Source organism: Cyclospora cayetanensis, unplaced genomic scaffold (assembly GCF_002999335.1).
Source record: "Cyclospora cayetanensis isolate NF1_C8 unplaced genomic scaffold, CcayRef3 CcayRef3_contig_10, whole genome shotgun sequence".
NCBI classification, from domain to species: domain Eukaryota; phylum Apicomplexa; class Conoidasida; order Eucoccidiorida; family Eimeriidae; genus Cyclospora; species Cyclospora cayetanensis.
The window spans coordinates 319,551-336,162 of NW_020312037.1; the positions used below are offsets into that span (position 1 = coordinate 319,551).

General features: G+C 54.3%; 4 protein-coding genes across 4 annotated transcripts; 1 reads left to right on the forward strand and 3 right to left on the reverse strand.

Annotated features, from left to right (window-relative positions):
- Window positions 1-94: 94 nt before the first annotated feature.
- LOC113147336 lies at window positions 95-739 on the forward strand. Its single transcript, XM_026337571.1, is given in 3 exon segments — window positions 95-217; window positions 304-412; window positions 564-739. Coding segments are annotated over 3 exon segments (408 nt in total).
- A 265-nt stretch (window positions 740-1,004) lies between these two features.
- Window positions 1,005-3,004, reverse strand: LOC113147340. Its single transcript, XM_026337578.1, has 3 exons — window positions 2,943-3,004; window positions 1,118-1,838; window positions 1,005-1,016 (listed from the first exon to the last, which is right to left on the reverse strand). The coding sequence occupies exons 1-3, from the start codon at window positions 3,002-3,004 to the stop codon at window positions 1,005-1,007; spliced, it is 795 nt and encodes a 264-aa protein (XP_026193363.1).
- Window positions 3,005-6,238: 3,234 nt separating this feature from the next.
- LOC34624073 lies at window positions 6,239-10,435 on the reverse strand. The gene is made up of 5 exons (XM_026337589.1): window positions 10,166-10,435; window positions 9,069-9,190; window positions 8,289-8,754; window positions 7,114-8,189; window positions 6,239-6,920 (listed from the first exon to the last, which is right to left on the reverse strand). The coding sequence occupies exons 1-5, from the start codon at window positions 10,433-10,435 to the stop codon at window positions 6,239-6,241; spliced, it is 2,616 nt and encodes an 871-aa protein (XP_026193374.1).
- A 692-nt stretch (window positions 10,436-11,127) lies between these two features.
- Window positions 11,128-14,181, reverse strand: LOC34624074. The gene is made up of 6 exons (XM_026337598.1): window positions 13,976-14,181; window positions 13,506-13,711; window positions 13,188-13,375; window positions 12,984-13,025; window positions 11,713-12,807; window positions 11,128-11,379 (listed from the first exon to the last, which is right to left on the reverse strand). Exons 1-6 carry the CDS (start codon window positions 14,179-14,181, stop codon window positions 11,128-11,130), a joined length of 1,989 nt encoding a protein of 662 aa, XP_026193383.1.
- Window positions 14,182-16,612: the final 2,431 nt, after the last annotated feature.

A 16,612-nucleotide genomic window follows, 5' to 3' on the forward strand; every position in this document is an offset into this window, starting at 1 on the left:
GACCATGCTTTTCTTCCTCTTGGCTCCACCTACAAGGGTCTCACCAAAAGTAGTGTCAAAACGGAGGACGCCTTTTTTGGCCTTGCACCAAGCGATGCGTATGCACATAAAGCCTGAACCAGTTCCGAACTCGCGGCTTTTGAAAGGGCCAATGGGTTTCCCTGAAACAATGCAAGCATGCTCTGCACTCACGAAGAGCCATCCTTCAAGCAGCAAAGTAGAAGGCCGGCACACAGCTGCAACGCCAAAGATGTAGTTGATAGGGGAAAACAGGGAAAATAAGAGGGAAACATGCACCAGCAGGTACAGAGAAGGCTCAAACAAGCGGACATGGCAGTAGGAACGGAAAGGAACGGAGACGTTAAGGCGAAGGAGGCACAAATATGGCCTATTTGGCAAGAAGCATTAAAAGGTTGAAAGAGATTTGGACACAAGGTTTCGCTGAAGAGCACTGATGATAATGCCACGACAAGCGTGAGTGCAGCATCTCGTCCAGAGCGAATGCGAGTAGAGCAGGCAAAAGAAAACTAAGAGCTGATGTGCATTCAAAGAAGAATTATAAGAACGCAACACCAAGAAACTTACCGTGATACCAGTACCCGACAATGGACTCTCCATGGAATGCGTCTGACTGCCAGCGGCCAAACCCGTGCGGTCTCTCTTCGCTGTCTACCTGTCCTACGTAGAAAACCACGGACACGGGGCCCAAGGTACAGTTCTTCTGGCGGCGCCAGAATAATAGAGATCGACCCCACGATTGCAGCCATTGCTTGAACGAGTGACCATGGGCCTCAAAATACATCCCTGTATTGTTCCTGGCCTGCTCGTCGGCTGAAAAGACACATAACGCCCTGCTAACGAAGAACTGTGTGCCCTCAATACCCAGGTAGGCCAAAGAAAAACGCTGTAGAGACCGGCATAGCGCAACCTGCAGTATTCCTGATATTGAGAACCAGCTCTTTTCCCCTCAAGTGACGGCCAAGGGGACTCTTGCTGGAGGGAGCCTAACAGGCCAACTACACGCCCCAGAATAAATAAGGGGCAGTGAATACCGCGCCTGCGAGGGGGCTGTCAAAGCGATCAGAGTGACGGGAATAAAGAAATAGAACTCTTGTACGAGCTCACTGCTTCTGGCCCTTGGCCCGGCTGCCTCCACGGTACGCTTGACGGCGTCTGGGATGTCGAGTTTGATCTTGTGCTTTTTGACAAGACGCCACAGACGAATGGAGTACTTGCAGAACCACCACTCATATAGCCTTGGCCAATATAGGCTGTTGAATGCCGAACAGACAAACATCAAGAGTTGTAACTGCGTGTAAACGGCATTGATGAGCAGCACTGTGCGAGTTCTGAGATGCTCCAACGGCTTCCCGGGAGCACAAACTAACATTCCCTCCCTGGTATACCAGATCTGGATTGAAAACCCGATGCAAACGAGTAGGGTAGAGAAGAGCTGCGAGACTTTAAATGAAGCCCTGAGCATGAGCGGCCCCGCGAACTTCAGAGCAAGTAAGTACGTCAGCAGTGTAGATGAAAAGCAATAGATAAAAAAGCCTCCTTCGCCCGTACTCGCATTAATGAATGGTTTCTTCGTCAGATCCCATCCATCATCCGGGCATGCCATAAGCCCCGCGAGAACTGCGAGAAATTGTGTCGTCAGAATCCACGCAGCAACCCCATTCAATGTACAAGTTCCAAACACCCCGTGGTGTGCCCTAGCGAACTCCCGCAGTTTCATGTGCACAAGAGGCTCCCTAAAGCTCCCAAGCGGAGAACGAATATACATTGTACGATTCAAAGCTGCAACATCCAGTGTCGCAGTGCTGCTTGGAGCAGCGCTGCCCTCACTAGCAGGTCCAAATTGAGCAGGCACTGAAAAAATATCCCCTGCAGACGCTCCGCGCTGGATGGGCAGGTCTCCCCATGCGGCCTCCAAGGGCAGGAAGCCAGAGGGAGTTTCGCTCGACTTCTTCACAGACATGGATATGGGGGAGGCGCTGCATGCATCTTCAAGAGGAGCATCACTAGGATGAGGGAGCCCGTGGGCGGCGGTTCCTGCAGGCCCAACGAACCCCCCTTGATGGCCCTCTGAGGGAGGATGCAGGGAACCAACTGGATCCTCTGCTCGCATAACTTCAGTGGCGCGCTGCGGATCCTGACTCTCTGACTGCAATGTAGGTATTGCGGAAGCCTGGGGTGGCTGAGTTTTCGGTCGAGGCCCCTTCTGGGATATTGGCTGAGAGCGACGGCCCGTAACAGGCGTCCGGGAAGAGCCTGAGACCGGAAGCAGCCCTGTGCTCTCAAAAGATCCCTTGGCGCCACTAGACGAATCGCACGAGACGGCTCCATCTTCAACGCTTGGGGCCTGGGATCTTTCTTCGTGTTTCGAAACGGCTCCCACAGGAGGCGCTAGCGAAGGCCTCCACGTGTAAGTCGCCATTCTGAGAACCACTTGAGCCAAAGTCACGCATCAGGAGGGCGCTCGCTCTGCCTGCTCCCCGAAAAGGTAGATCTTTAAGCTGTGGTTGCTGAAGATGCTACTGGTGGGAAACCTGATTCTAGGGTTGCAGGTGCCCTGGTAGCACAGGGTCTACCACTGCGCGCTCAGCCTCTTCGGCCGAGACACACAGATCTGTCTCCCGGAGCTTTTTCTGCTATAATAGACTGCCAAGCATGCAGGTTCCCCGTTTTGGGCCTCGGCTGAGTGGGAGAAGGCAGGAAGGAAGCTGTCTACTACTGTTGCTGCTTCTGTGCTCCTGCAAGGACTGCTGCTGTTATTGCTGCTGTTTGCGCAGGTACTACTAGTTGCTGCGCTACCATCGAAACAAAAGCGCCGCAAACGGCGTCCAATACAACGCGCTCGCGCGCGTACTGTTTGAACCTGGGGCCATGGAGCCCCCACCAGTATTCCACGGCGAGTTTCTTGGCTGACGTAGCGACACCTGCTGGAGCTGCTGCTCCGACCCCTAGATACGCTTCTACCCTTCCTGTGACCAATACTCATACCCAGAAACTTAGAGGTTCACCTGAAATAGGACAAGGCGCTGGCAGCGACTGTTGCTGCTGCTGTTGTTCTGCGTGAATCCGAGAGCGAGGTGCAGCCGTTGAAAGATAGGCACTTAACGCGGCCCACAAGCTCTTGCATGGGCTCTGACGACCATTGGATAATGCAGAAAAACAAAGGTGGTACACGTTAATGGGCATTTGGGGGCATGCGTTGCCGCAAGCAGCGGTTTCGAGTGTCAAAGAGGCCTGTTGCGGCGGCTGCTGCTGCCGCCACGGTTCTTGCTGTTGTTGCACATCTCTTGGCACCAGTGTTTTCCTACATACCTATTTCGAAACGCTACCACAATTACAACTTTCGAAAGGAGGCGGAATACGAGCTAATGCAAAGTGTTTGTCTCTAGGTGCCGCCACGAAGTCGAGTGTGCACCCCAGCACCCCCGGGAGGCCACTGGACACGTGGCGCTGGTGCTGCTGTTACTGCTGTGGCTGCTCTTGCCGTTGTTGACCTGGTTTGTATCTTCCAGACACATATCAGTGATCCCTTTTTAACCCTACCTTGACTGAACAACTGGCGCGCCAAAGATTCTCTTCCTCGCCTGATGCCTAACTCTTGAGGCGCTCCGCTCAGGATGACGCCTCACACCTTTGAACCTAGGGGTCTCCAAGATACTTTAACTGGGCATCCTATGAGTCCTGCTGCATGCCTTCAAAATCCAAATGCCGTATAGCTCACCCCGGCTGAGATATTCTAGGCGTTCTTGTAAAGAAGGCCTTTTGGGGTCGGTTCCTATTTTTGAGGTCGTAGGGGTTCAAAGAATATTCTAATCGAAGACCTATTGAGGTATCTCTTTGTACGTGTTTTCTGCAGATTATGTGCCCCGATATAAAGGAGAAGCAAATCAAACTTTAGGCCCCAGAGAGACCAACGCGCACTTCGAAGGTCTTTCACTGGGGGATGCTGAACGCAACATCCGTTCTGAGCTTCAGAGCGAGCTACTAAGTATTCCTCCCTAACCTTTGCCGTATTCTTATGTGCTTTGGATCATGATGAGGCAGGACATCCCAGGTGCACATATCTACACCCTCTGAACAATTGCCCTGTAACGCTCCATCCAGGGTGTACGTAGAGAGACACTTGCCTCTGGAAGCAAAACATGCTTAACACAAAGTATTCAGCGTCTTCCAAAATATCGATCTGCTCTTTTTGCGCGTGCCCCTTTGAGTTCTCTTAAATGGGAAGGGGCAAAACTAGAGTGCGCGTAGCTGCACCCTCTAATTACTCTAGGCACCCATATCTAGTTACACAAGGCGTTTAGCACACACGCACACAGCAGTGCATCTTTTTCATCGAGCTAGTAGCACTATGCAACAAGCACGATATACGAACAGACAAATCATCCGCTGATTTAACTCGCGTAAAAGAAAGTATAGAAGTGGAGCTTGGCCCGCCACACTCGCCGTTCGCAAGCAGATGCATGCATTCATTTACCTGAACACAGGCATGCAGCAACATGCGCTTGCACAAAAAACGTATTTACTGCTGTCAAAATAGAAGACTAAGGGTGGCAGTCCCATGCAGAGATAACATTAAATTCTGCTCTAATGAAACTTCCGAAGCACTGAACGTTCTGGAGCGTGTAGCGAGGACAATCAACACTGGGCCACGTGAGAAAAAATTTATAGGTGGATTGAGGCACGGCAACAGATAGTGGAAGAATCCGGACGGACACATGGCCCATATGATTCCTCCACGCAAGTGGACATACTCCAGTGGAGTAAGCAGTGACTAGGATGCCAACAAGGCAAACTCAATGCGATCCGTAATGACCCTTCCTGCGGAGCGTAGGCAACGAAGCTCAGCAGTTGCACGGGTAAATGTGAGGGCCCCCTCCTCGCCACGGTGCTTGTTCATATTTTACTGTCTCCTTGCACTTGCAGAAGCTTTATCACTCCCTCTTGCCTGGTTAGACTTTGTTACTTTCCTTCTAATTACCACCGCGCATTGAAAACTCACCAAATGTCTTGATTGCCACCCGAGCTTCCACCAACTGCCTCCCGGAATCTGCATTGTTGGTGCGGGCGCCTCAAGGACAACTGTTGCGATTTCAGCACGCTCCTCCCGTGGCCTTTGGCCTCCTAAGTGGCATTGGCATATGCCACTGCCACCGAGACCTCTATTTAGGCGTCTTGAAGGGAAATCTTGTGTCTGCGATCGTGTTTCTGCCCCTTTGGGTCCCTTGGCAGGTTAGTGTTCTTACACATTCCATTCGCTTAGGGGTTGCCTGATATCAAAATAGCAAGAAAACGAAAAAGGAACTGTTTAGTGCCGTACAGGTTGCTGGGACCGCATAGGGCCTTTGGCATCCTGTTTTTGATGCCTCTCTAGAAACTGCCGTGGTGATAGTGCTGCTGCTGTAGCCAGTAATAGAAGTGACCCTCTGAGGCCATCGCTTGCAAAGAGTCTCATGCTGTCCTTTACGGCGACGATATGCCCATGTCCCAGTAAACCACAGTCCAGTCTGCACTGTGAAACATGTGCGTGTGGCTGGCCAGTAGGTCTTGTGGGAGGTGCGCAGTGATGGTGTACATACGGGGCTCCGGCGCAAAAGAACCATTTTGTAAGACATTGTTGTTCTAGATGCAGAGGACGGCAAGAAGATTCTTCTTCCTCCCCGCAGCCGCACAGGGTTCAGTTAAAGACTCTGCCGTCCGTGTGTGCAGCCTAAAAGCCTTTCCGACTATGCTTCTGACATGCGTGCTACTAGCATTCGTTGCCGCCCCACTGTATCCCAGCGGGGAAACAGAATCCTTTTCCCAACAGAATTGTTTTGCATGGAGCTGTCGTCAATTGCTAGAGAAGGCAACATAAGACAAAGGAGGAATCAATGCACGACAATGAGCCGTTGGTGTTGCTATATCCTCCCGTACCGAAGATGCTAGGTCAGCGAGGGCGTATTGCGTGTCGCTATCCAGATGTCGACTACCTCAGCGCCCCAATTCGCCTGCTTTTCTGTGTCTCAGCTGTCGCAGCAGAGGCTTCCCTCTATCGAACCTTCTCGCGGGTCAAAACGTTGGCCTCTCCCACTGTCCTACCATGCACACAGGTTGAACGAATGCACCCTATACGCGAGCATGAAGTGGCAATGCACAGAAAAGGTTACAAGGGCCGAATCGTTGCAGGGTTACGGGTGCCCAAGTACGCTTCAGGTGGTGCCATCCCCGAAATCTCTGCCTATGGTTGCAAGGGGCCCCTCCTCTTTTCAGGAGGGAGAAACTCGAGTCCCAAGGCATCAAAAATATCCTTTTCTGTCTTGCATGGAACAAAGCCCTTGACTTGAGTCACTCCGGAGTCTCTACGAACCACGTAAAGCCCGGTATCGTCCAGGGAGTATCCGAGCCTCTTGGCCAAGGCGCGGGAACTACGATTGAAAAGAGCACAGCCCGTAAAGTACAGTAGGGCCGTAGCCTTCATCTTCTCAGGATATATCTTGATATCAATACGACGAGCCAAAGTGGGACCTGGCCATGCAGCAGCACAGACAGGGCACCCAGCAGCCGCCGAACGACACCAGGGATGCCCTGCTGCTGCTGCTGCACAAGACAGATTGGTGTTTTGGAGCCTGTTGTACAAAGGCGGCACTGACTCCCACCGTGGGGGCCAGCAGCAAATACCAAAGTATCCTTCGCTGCTTCCCTTTTCCTTCCTTGTAGATGCTACCATGCGGACTGGTCGGGCGATAGGGGAAGGAGAGGAGCCAGGTAATGACACTTCCGTGCCCCTCTCCTCAGAGCTCTCTGCGCCAGCCTGTGCAGCTGCTTTCGCTGAAAATGCTGCAAAGTCCTCTCTACACTTTATTCTCTTGTATTGCAGGTCATCAAGGATGAGCCCTTGCTGCCGTAGTAGTTCAACTACCCTGAGAATCAGGCGCAGCAGGTGCAGAACAAAATTATAAGCGCAATGCAGCAACCCCACAGGCATGCAGTGAGGCAGGCAGCGAATTCCACGACTCGTAAAGACCATTCTTGAGGAAATACTGTCATGCCTGACTCTTAGACAAGATGCCCCCACACTCCATTGGCCCTATGAGGTACCGCCTTGAGTTCTACCTGAAGATGAGCCTGGGGTTTGCACAGTCATTTTTTCTCAAGAGAAGCAAGTCTATATCTCCGCACTCCTCGCAGCCTCGGCGGAAGCTCCCACAACAAATAGCCTCTCGCAATGCACCAAGATGCTGGGCCTTATTTCTGCCGTAAAAATAACTGGTGCAGGAGACGCCGCAGCAACTGCAGCACAAGCAGTTACAATCTGCACCGGCAATGCAGTTGCTGTAATTGCTATCGCAGCTACTGAAGGGACCGCTGTCGGTGTTGCCACAAGGACTGTGCAGCAACAAGCGCTTAACAAATGCCCAAACAGCATAGACCTCAGTCCTGGAGATCTTCACAGCGAAGGCTTCGGCGTAACGCAAGCTGATCGCCTGCTCTTTTCTCAAACGGAATGCTGCCGTTGGTTGATTGATTGCTGAGTGGACGTGCCTGCTAACAGGGAGGCCACGAGATGACTGTTGGTGTTGTGACTGCTGTTGTAGATTCTGCGAATGCTGGTGCGCACGCCTCAAAGACTGTATCGAGAGGCCCTTGGTGTGCCACGCTTCCGCTGTATTCGGACCCACCCCAAAGATGAGTTGCAGCTGTTGCTTCGCTGTGGTGGCTGCGGTGTCCCCCTGTATCACCCTTATTCTACTGCTGTTGCCTCTCTCAGCAATTTCACATACTGTTGCCATTACGGAGGGTCCAACTCCAGGAAGGTACCGCAGTAGATGCAAGTTTTTTGAAGTAAGACCTCCTTTGAGCACAGCCGTAGCCGCAGTAGGTGCAGCAGAGTCGTAACGGCGCCTACCAGAGAACTCAGAGGGAGCTTCTGAGGAGTTGCAGGCAGCGGTGATAACAGCAGCTGCCCTTTGGAAGCTTAATGCCCTCCACGTGTCTCCCTGATGTTGATATTTCTCGGCCAGATCCTGCAAGCCGCCAACCACCAAGGATGTCAATACAGGCCCTGTTTCTTCCCCTGCTTCAGCTTCTGCTGCCAGTGTGCCAGCTGAGCAGCATCTCAGTGGCACTTGCATAGAGCAGACAGCTGATGTCTCGGCTAACGTCCTCTGCTCGTGTGCCTTAGGAGCATGCTGCAAAAGCTGCTCATCCTGCAGCTGTACAAGTTCCTGCTGGTGCACCTGCTGGCCCTGGGGATCCGGATCCTTTCTGGGTCGCTTCGAAGGGGGCACCTCCACGGCTGAGGCATCTGCTGATGGTAGCAAGCTGCTTAATGTCACAGTCTTTACTGCAGTTGTTGCTGCAGGCTGTGGTAGAGGCTGGTGTTGCGTCCTGGGATTGCTGCTAACGGCTAGAGCTTCAGTGCGCCGTGATACTTCTGCATGATCCTGCTGTTGGTTTTCTACAGTTAGCTCGGACTCAGCAGAAGCAATAAGGGCCCGGAGTGCCTCGGGCGTTCGCGATCTCAAGATGGCAGCCACAGGCAGGGAGACGGCCACCACCTCTGGTTCATCATCTGAGCAGCTTTCTACTAGCTTGTCTGCCGTTGCTCCATCCTGTGCGGCCGCTGGTACCGTGTCTGCTGTTGTACTCGTAACGTGCCTTATCGTTCGTTGTGCCCGCGTTACCTGCGCGTCCATGTAATGGCGTCCGACGTATCCGCTCTCACGAGCTTCTTCGCTAAAACAGTGACATTTGCTGCCTCGATATTGGAAAATATTCTCTTCCATCGTTGCCACAGGGGTCCTAAGGCCCCTCAATGTTCGTACGCTAGCCCTGAGCCCACGACACGGAGGTTACTCCCCGCTCATCTCTACTACAAGCACTTTCATGAAGCCATCTCGCTTGGCAGGTTAACTTTGAAGGTACTTTCCAGCTGCATAAGAGAATTCGCCCTCGAAGCGCCTTAGGAAGATCCCAAGAGCCCCGTGAGGTCACTCGTTTCCGTAAGCGGCCGTCCTCAAGCGCACTGAGGGGGTCTCATAGGTTTGATGAGTCATCAGAAGGGGTACATTGAGCCTAATTTGAGGATAAAACTCGATAATACTTCGCGGGAATTCTTATCCGCACGTCGGATACCTTGGGTCTCGCTGGACATGACAGGGGGATCTCGTGTGTCAGCGTCTAGAGGACCCTAAAGACGACTTGGGGAACAAATGCGATTTTGAAGTTTGTCGAAGCAATGACTAGCACGATAAAAGCCCTGAGTAGCCTATTTTGAGGTTGGGCGTCTTTCTTTAGGGCACGCTGCTAGACGGGGCACTGGTTCGAAAGATCCACACTTGCTTTGAAACTAGCCTGTTACGGGGGCACCCTAATCAGCGGGGTGTGTCGACACCGCGGTTCCAGTAACAACGGGATGGGCTGGGAGAACTTGACCCCCTCTGTTCTCAGTTACTCTGTAGCGCAATGTGGGGTTTCCGAAGAGGGTGCATTCGCTCAGGTGAATCCCCCACCAGTTCGTCAAAGGGCCCCTCATGAAACATCTAGTTAGTCCCACACATCTAGGGCCGTACAAACATCCGAAGGGGCCCCCCACCCTGTAGGCGGGGTCTTCGCGCTACTAACGCTGTAAATGTGGCAGCTCAGGAGCTACATGCTCGAACGAAGAACGACAGCATAGGAGCTACAAGCTCAAACAAAGAGACGCAGCAGCACAGTACAAGAACAAGCCGAACACCAAGACGATAAGTGCGGCATCAGGTGACAACAGCGTTCCGCCCTCGCAACATTTTCATGATAACAAGCGTGACTGTAACCCCAATACATGCTGAGCTGCAGCTGAGATTGCTGTAGTTCTTGCGGTTAGAGTCTCTGCAGAGATTCCACCGCTGCGCTCCTGTAACAGACCTGCCTCCCCCTGCTGCTGTGCTTTCTAGGCTGCTGGCGCCATACCACGTCTATTGTAGTCTGCTGCACCTGCGCCATTGCTACATTCGCCCCCCTCCCCCGAATCAGGCTGCTGCGGGTGCTGTCAGACACGCCCTTACTATCAGTAATCGCGCTGCAGGCTGCTGATCCTTCACAAGAGGGGTAGCGGACGGTCCGTTGACTCTCAACTTAGGCATAAATCTCCCATCTAGAGAACAGCAGTCACTCAGCCCTATACCATAAAGCTGCACTGAGGGCCCTCAGGGGTTCTCGGGACGGCCTCGGTCCAAGAGAAGAGTCTCTCTGCCGCCGCAACAACAAGCCGGTTGGTTTGTAGTCGGAGGGCAAGCAGATGGGGAGCCCTTTCAAAAGCTTCCCCTTGAGAGCTCCCTGATATCCTGTTGAATGCATGCACCAGGGCTTCTGTACGTTGCCTCTCGAGCCAGAGCCAGGCGGCACTGCATGAGGCCCCCACGATGGTTCCCAGGGCAGCCCACCTAAACGCCATCACTGCTAGCCCTAAGAGTTCAGAGGAGAGGGCCGGGAGAACTGGTGGATTTCAGCGGAGCCTTCGCGCCTGCCAAGCGCTGCTGTGTTTTCGTTGTGCACACAAAGAGCCGTGCCGGTGCAAGGCAGACAAGGGGGATGGCGGTTCAGGGGGGGCGAGCCGAAGACAGGTGAGGTGGCTTTTTCTGGCGAGAAGCTGTGGCCTGATTTGGCGTCCTACCACAGAACAGCGTCTCTTTTGAGTGTTTTCAGCCGCTTTGAATGCCTTTGAATCACGAAACAAAGGGGCAACAAGTACACCACGAGTGAAGGAGCCTTTGAAGAGGGATACACGTGAGCCAATAGAGGACTACGTCAGGGGCTCCCGGAGTCTCTCTCTGCCATTGACGGAAGTCTTTTTCTCATCTCACGAGAGACAGAAATGTTACACAAACAAACTGTACTCCACGTCGAGCCGACCACCACCGCAGTCATGTACGCCCATAGCACAAGGCCCCAGTGGGGCCCCCGAAGTCTACTCGTTTACAATAACGCTCTTAACATATTTCTAGCTATCTAAAAGAGATATTGGAGGTTTTTCAACTCCAACAGCACTGTTGGCTTGGACGATGCAAGCACTTTGCAGAACTTTGTTTGTGTGCGTGTTTGTATGTGCGCCTTGCACGTGGACGGCATTGGCAAAGTTCATGGCTACTACTCTGCATTTCGCTCAGCTGATGCCATCGTAGCCGTCCCCTCTGCTGGTGCAGCAACGGTTGGGATATTTGCCGCCGCGGTTGTAAGCTGCTGCAGCAGTGCTGCTGCCTGAGATGCATTAGGCGCAGCTTGCAGCAGTGCGGCCCGCAGGAGTCCGATTCTGTGCTGTAGCTGCTGCAATGCGGCGGCTTCTTTGGCAGCTGTTGCTGCGGTGGCGTTATACTCCTCCATCAGGGACCTTTCCTGTGCCTGCACAGGGATAAGCGAGGCACAGAAGCGGAGAGAGAGCATCAAAATGGGGTGCTGGTCTCATGAAGCTGGCCTCCTGCTATCCTCTCAAGCGTAATTGCTACTTTCCACGGCTGCTCGCCTGGAAGGGTTGGCAGGCGACTAGCGAGCACAAGCACGGGCACGCCATAAGCAGCTTTGTTACTTGGAAAGCCAGAGTCAGTTATAGTCATAAGTGGGGGGACTGCGCATGCAGGTCCACGTGGAGGGGCTTTGGGGGCGCTTAGGAGCGGGCAATCAGGCAGACAGGCAGCGATTTAGAATGACAGGAAACGGAGAAGAGCACAAACCGACCTCGTGTTGCTGGGCTGTCAGCTCAAGATATTTGGTTTCCTCTTGCAGCACTCGTAGTGCAGCTGCACAGGGGGGCCGTTTATACACTACCTTGACCCTGCTTGTACTTTTCGTCGTATCAGAAATATTAGTAGCCTCCTGATCCTCTTGCTGGGATGCCTGCTGCAGCGTGTCTCCACAGTACTTTGAGGCGGCAGCAGCTGCAAGGAGCTGCTTTCGCCGGGAAAGGGGTGCTCTCCACGAGAACCCCGAGGGCAAGGACCATGAGCAGAGCTGTAGCAGCAGCAGATCCGCACAGCACGAGAGGTCTTCAGTAGCTTCTGCTAGCCGCTGAATCATGGAATCTCGAAGGGGGGGCTGGCGGTACACTCGACCGGCCACCACTGAGTAAATGCGTCGCTGCTGCTGCTGCTGCACGCCGTGCATGGATTGGCGGCGTTCCACGAGGGCGATAAGAAAAATCGCCTTCGTTCGGTAGTACTGGCAGCGCTCGGACAGAAGGGCAGCAGCAGCTCCCGCTTCATCGTCTTGCTGCTGCTGCCCCTGGTGCTGGGGGGGGGCTGGAGGCGCAAGGGCATCTATGCTCTGTAGGTTGTGTTGCACGACTTCGAATACCAGCCCCTCTGTACGGGCAATATCTATGGCCTCGCCTAAGCGCAAGCGCTCGTTTAACAGCAGATGCTGCCTGAAAAACCCCTGGGGGCCCCCCCCCTGTCCCTGCACTCCACCCACCCCATGTGCAGAAACAGCGGTCTGTGACGCTGGGGTTGGTGGCACTCCGCCCGCTGCAGCGGCTGCCGCAGCTCCGCACTCGGCTCTGACCTCTGCGTAGAAGGGGGTGAGGCAGAAGTAGTCAAGCGCTGCTGCGGGAGAATCGAGAGGGCGTCTGCAGAGGAACGCCCAGTCGATGAACTCGCGCTGGCTATCGCGACGTAGCGCCGTCTCCCTGTAGGGAGGCCACTCAGGAGTACTCCCCATGGCGGCTTCTGCATGCGACTGCACTGCTGTACAGCCACGAGGAGGCGTAGAAGGATCGCGATGAGTGCTCTGTGGGATTCCCTGCAGTTGCTTTCCTCTCTCGCTGCTACCACGGTGCTGAAAAACAGAGTCGTTTCCCGAGTCAATTGCAGTACGCGTAACACTCTGTAGCTCTCCTTCGCCGAAGCGGCATTTCGGAGATGAAGACTTTCTCTAGGAGGAGGACAGCCTCCCGTCCCGCCGTCGCCCCCCCCCTGTTGGCAGCTGGGGAGACGCTCAAGAGGCCAAATCACCGTGGTGTCGCTTCTCTTTAGAGCAAAAGATATTTGTTTTTCCTTTTAGGCGTTTAAGGGGCGTAACGGGGAGGCTCGCTGGCCCCTTTCAGTGCTGCCTTGGAGGGGCCCCTGACTGGACCCTGAGGTTCGGAGTTCTGGTCACTAGCGGCTACTGTGCCGCCCGCTCCCTTCCCACGTGAAGAAAGCGGCCGGAAATAATACAGGAAATGCCTCTATTGGGGGGTATGTGCGATTGAAGATCTCTTCCTCTGCCCCTTTTGGTGCTCTGTGTCCTTCCAGGGGGCCCCCCCCACCTTGTTTCCCTACTAGGGGCCCCCCAGACCTCCTCCTAGCGAGGGAGGCCCCTTCCCTGGCATTGTTTGAGGAGGTTTCCAGCGCCTTTTCGCCGCCTCCAAGCTACCCCTGCAATACGCGGGGAGTGCCTCCGTGGGCACGAGCCACCCGCCTCAGGCGGCAGCCAGGGGCAAAACGCACGGACGAAAGGGAGCTGCAGTAGTCGGAGGCTTTTTCAGGCAGCACCAGCAGGAATCCTAGCGCACCAAGCGTCGATGTCGAACTCTGTAGCCTTTCTTCCACGCGCTGCTCTGCAGGCGGCGTGCTTCATGAGACCTCCTGGCAGATTCAAGCGCGCAACTTTGCGCGAAAGCCCTCGTCGATTAGGGGGGCCAGGAGAGTCGCTGGTGAGGGCAGCAGTCCGACGAAGAGAGAAGGCTCGGCAATTCACTCTCCTCCCTCCCCCCAGGTACAAATGTCAACAACACGTGAAGCGGCAGGAAAGCCCTTCCCCCCCCTGTACTCACCCCGACGCTCCCCGACAGCCACACCAAACATCCGGAGAGAACGAGAGAGCGCTAGTACAGAGGGGGATGCAGCACCTCGAAAATAGGGCCCACAGAAAGTGATAGCTCGGGAAAAAGAGGATCATCACGGTGTGGGGGCACGATGTAAAAATCCCTGTGCGGCGATCTCAAGCAAAAGCACGCAAACACCTCCCAACACCAGCATCAGCGCCAGCAAGCAGAGGCACTCTTGGTGACGATGGAACGGGAAAATGAGACTTTTCCAGCTTTTCATCGGGCAACTTGCATTCAAAGATTCCGCCGCGTGCTGCCCACGACCCTTGCAGCAGCCGCCATCCAACGATACCCCATGTGATGGCTGTGAACCTGCCTTCAGGAAAATTCCAGTGCCACATGCTATCGAGGAACGTCGTCTTGAAGCCGTGCGGGGCGTCCCCCGAGTCTCTGCAGAGGCACTGCAACTGCGACTTTCCTTTCTCCTTGGCCCCTCTGCACCGCTGCAGCAGCAACAAGCCAAACTGAGGGAGGGTCTTACACCGTATCAAGCAGAACTGTTCATGTGGGAGCGGCAGGTCGGCTCCATTCTCCAAACAGCAGGAGCTATAGCATGAAAGGCCGCTTGATCTCACGTTTGTGCAGCCGCGGTGTGGGGTGTGGGCTCCCTTTGTTGCTCCGTGTATCAGCGAGCCTCCCGTTGTTGCGTCTTCCAGCTGTCGCAATCTGCATGCCTGTCTTCACGCGGATGCGTTGAGCAGCGCATCTTTCTTAGGGCCTTCTTTTCGTGGTGTCTTTCCCAATCGCCTCCTCACGCATCGCATTCTTTCTCCGTCACTTCATTCTGCTTCCCCTTCCCTCCTGCGACTGCCCTTTGCTGAGGTTGAGAAACACCGCTGTGCTGCCGTCCGTTGTTGATGCGCGTCTTGTTTGGGCTTCTTAGATGCGGGAAGTTCGTCGAGTGTATAGGGCTCAATTCTTGCAGCGTCTGGCTGAAGTAACTCTCGAGGAGCAACAGAGGCACCAGCAGCTCCTGCAACAGACAAAAGAAGGTGCAGTTCTCGATAGCGAAGCAAAGAGCGATTTTCTCTTAGGAAACGCATGGAAGCGGGGGGTGGGGGGGGTAGCGGGGCAGGGAGGGTTGAGGTTGGGGTGGGGGACGAGGTAGGCTTCGGAGTTTTTGCGCGGCAAAGCAGCTGCTTTTCTCCTAAGCCTTTCTGGCGCACGAAACATCCACTTACGTATTTCAAGGCTTTGCGCTGCGCATTCTGCTGCCCCGTAGACAAGCGCGTGCGGCGCGAAGAAACCTTGCAAAGGGTTCTTGAGGCAACAAAAAGGCGTGCGATGCTCCTGGATAGGCAGCAGATAGAACGCAAGGGTTAGCTTCCGCTGTCCATAGCGATTTCTCCCACGTCCAGAGAGTGGCAGAGGCTTTTTGAGGGAGCTTCTTTTGCAAGGGCTCTCAAGTGTTGTTTTTTCTCCCTGCTGCCGTAGTCTGACAGAATAAGACTGGTTTCTCTCTGTCTCTGTCTGTCTCTCTCTCTGTCTGTCTCTCTCTCTGTCTCTCTCGGCCTGGTTGCATGCATGCCGCTCTTGCTTTATCGCCTATGCTGCTGCAGTGACGCAGGCAGTGCAGTTGGGTCGTGTTTCTCGAAAAAAGACGGCTAATCTCCTCTGGTTAGATAAACTCCAGGTACGTTGCGAGGCGTAGTAGTTTGATCCACCTTTCGATGGCTCTGCAAGGAGCTCTTTCCGCAGGAGTGGCCTCCAGGTTTGCCCTTCTGGACGTCAGTCATCTGCCCCCACAACACGCAAAAATGCCGTAATTATACAAGGTTGAGGCAGAGCAGCGATTCCCCGAGGGGCTTTTCATGGATAGATGACGAGCTGGCTGTGCACCCGATTTTGAACTAAGGGCCTTTATCCCCGCTGTGCGGCGCGATTGCGTGTGGGCAGAAAGCCTCACATTACCAGCGAGCCGAGAGAGAAGCTCTGGAGGCTAAGGGCCCAGGAACCCTTGACACGCCAAAGGACAGACTTCGCGCGGAGGCTGAGGCTCGCAAGGAGGCCCTTAGGGGGCTTGAGGAGAGGAACGTATCGGCAACTCAACTTTTAGAAAGGCTAGGTACGATTTAATGCTTGCTGTGACCGCTTCTCCTACTGTTTGCAGTATCTGCTACTGTTGCCGTATCTGCCCGCCACTCCAGCCGCTCGCCGCTGCATTTGCTGTAGGCCCCTCGGTGTGGTTTGCAGGCTTCTGCGAAGAGACTCGCAAGGCCCCAAACAAAAAGATCACGGGCACAGATGACATCTTCAGGTGACGTTGGTGCTGTGGCGTGGCTGTTTCCCCGTCTGGTGGCTTCCGGCTGTGGTGCCGTGTTTTTGTTTCTGCATGCGTTCTGCTCTGGCAAGTGCTGTAGGCGCTGTGGTACAACGCGCACAGCATCGCGTGCTGCTGTATGCGCTCAGGGAAATAATGGAGGCGTCGTTTGCTTTACTGCCAGAGGATGGGCCCTCAACAGTTGGAAGACGCTCCAAGGAAGGAACCGAGACACGGGATAAGGCCCCACTGTCAGAGAAGGCAAAGGCCGCAATGCAATACGCAGCCTTCTCCAGTAAGGCTGCTGTTATGCTTACGACTGCTTCTGCTGCTCTTTATTTTTTACCAGTTGCAATGGGGCAACATGGATGCCGTGCGGCGGAGCTCGGAATTTTCATCGCGCTGTTTGCTACCTAAAGCTAGCCGAGGGTTGCATGCGCTAGTTGTGCCCTGCTAAAATCAACTAGGGCTGTCAGTGGCTGGGTATGGCGTGGCGTGAGGAAGCTAGCTGC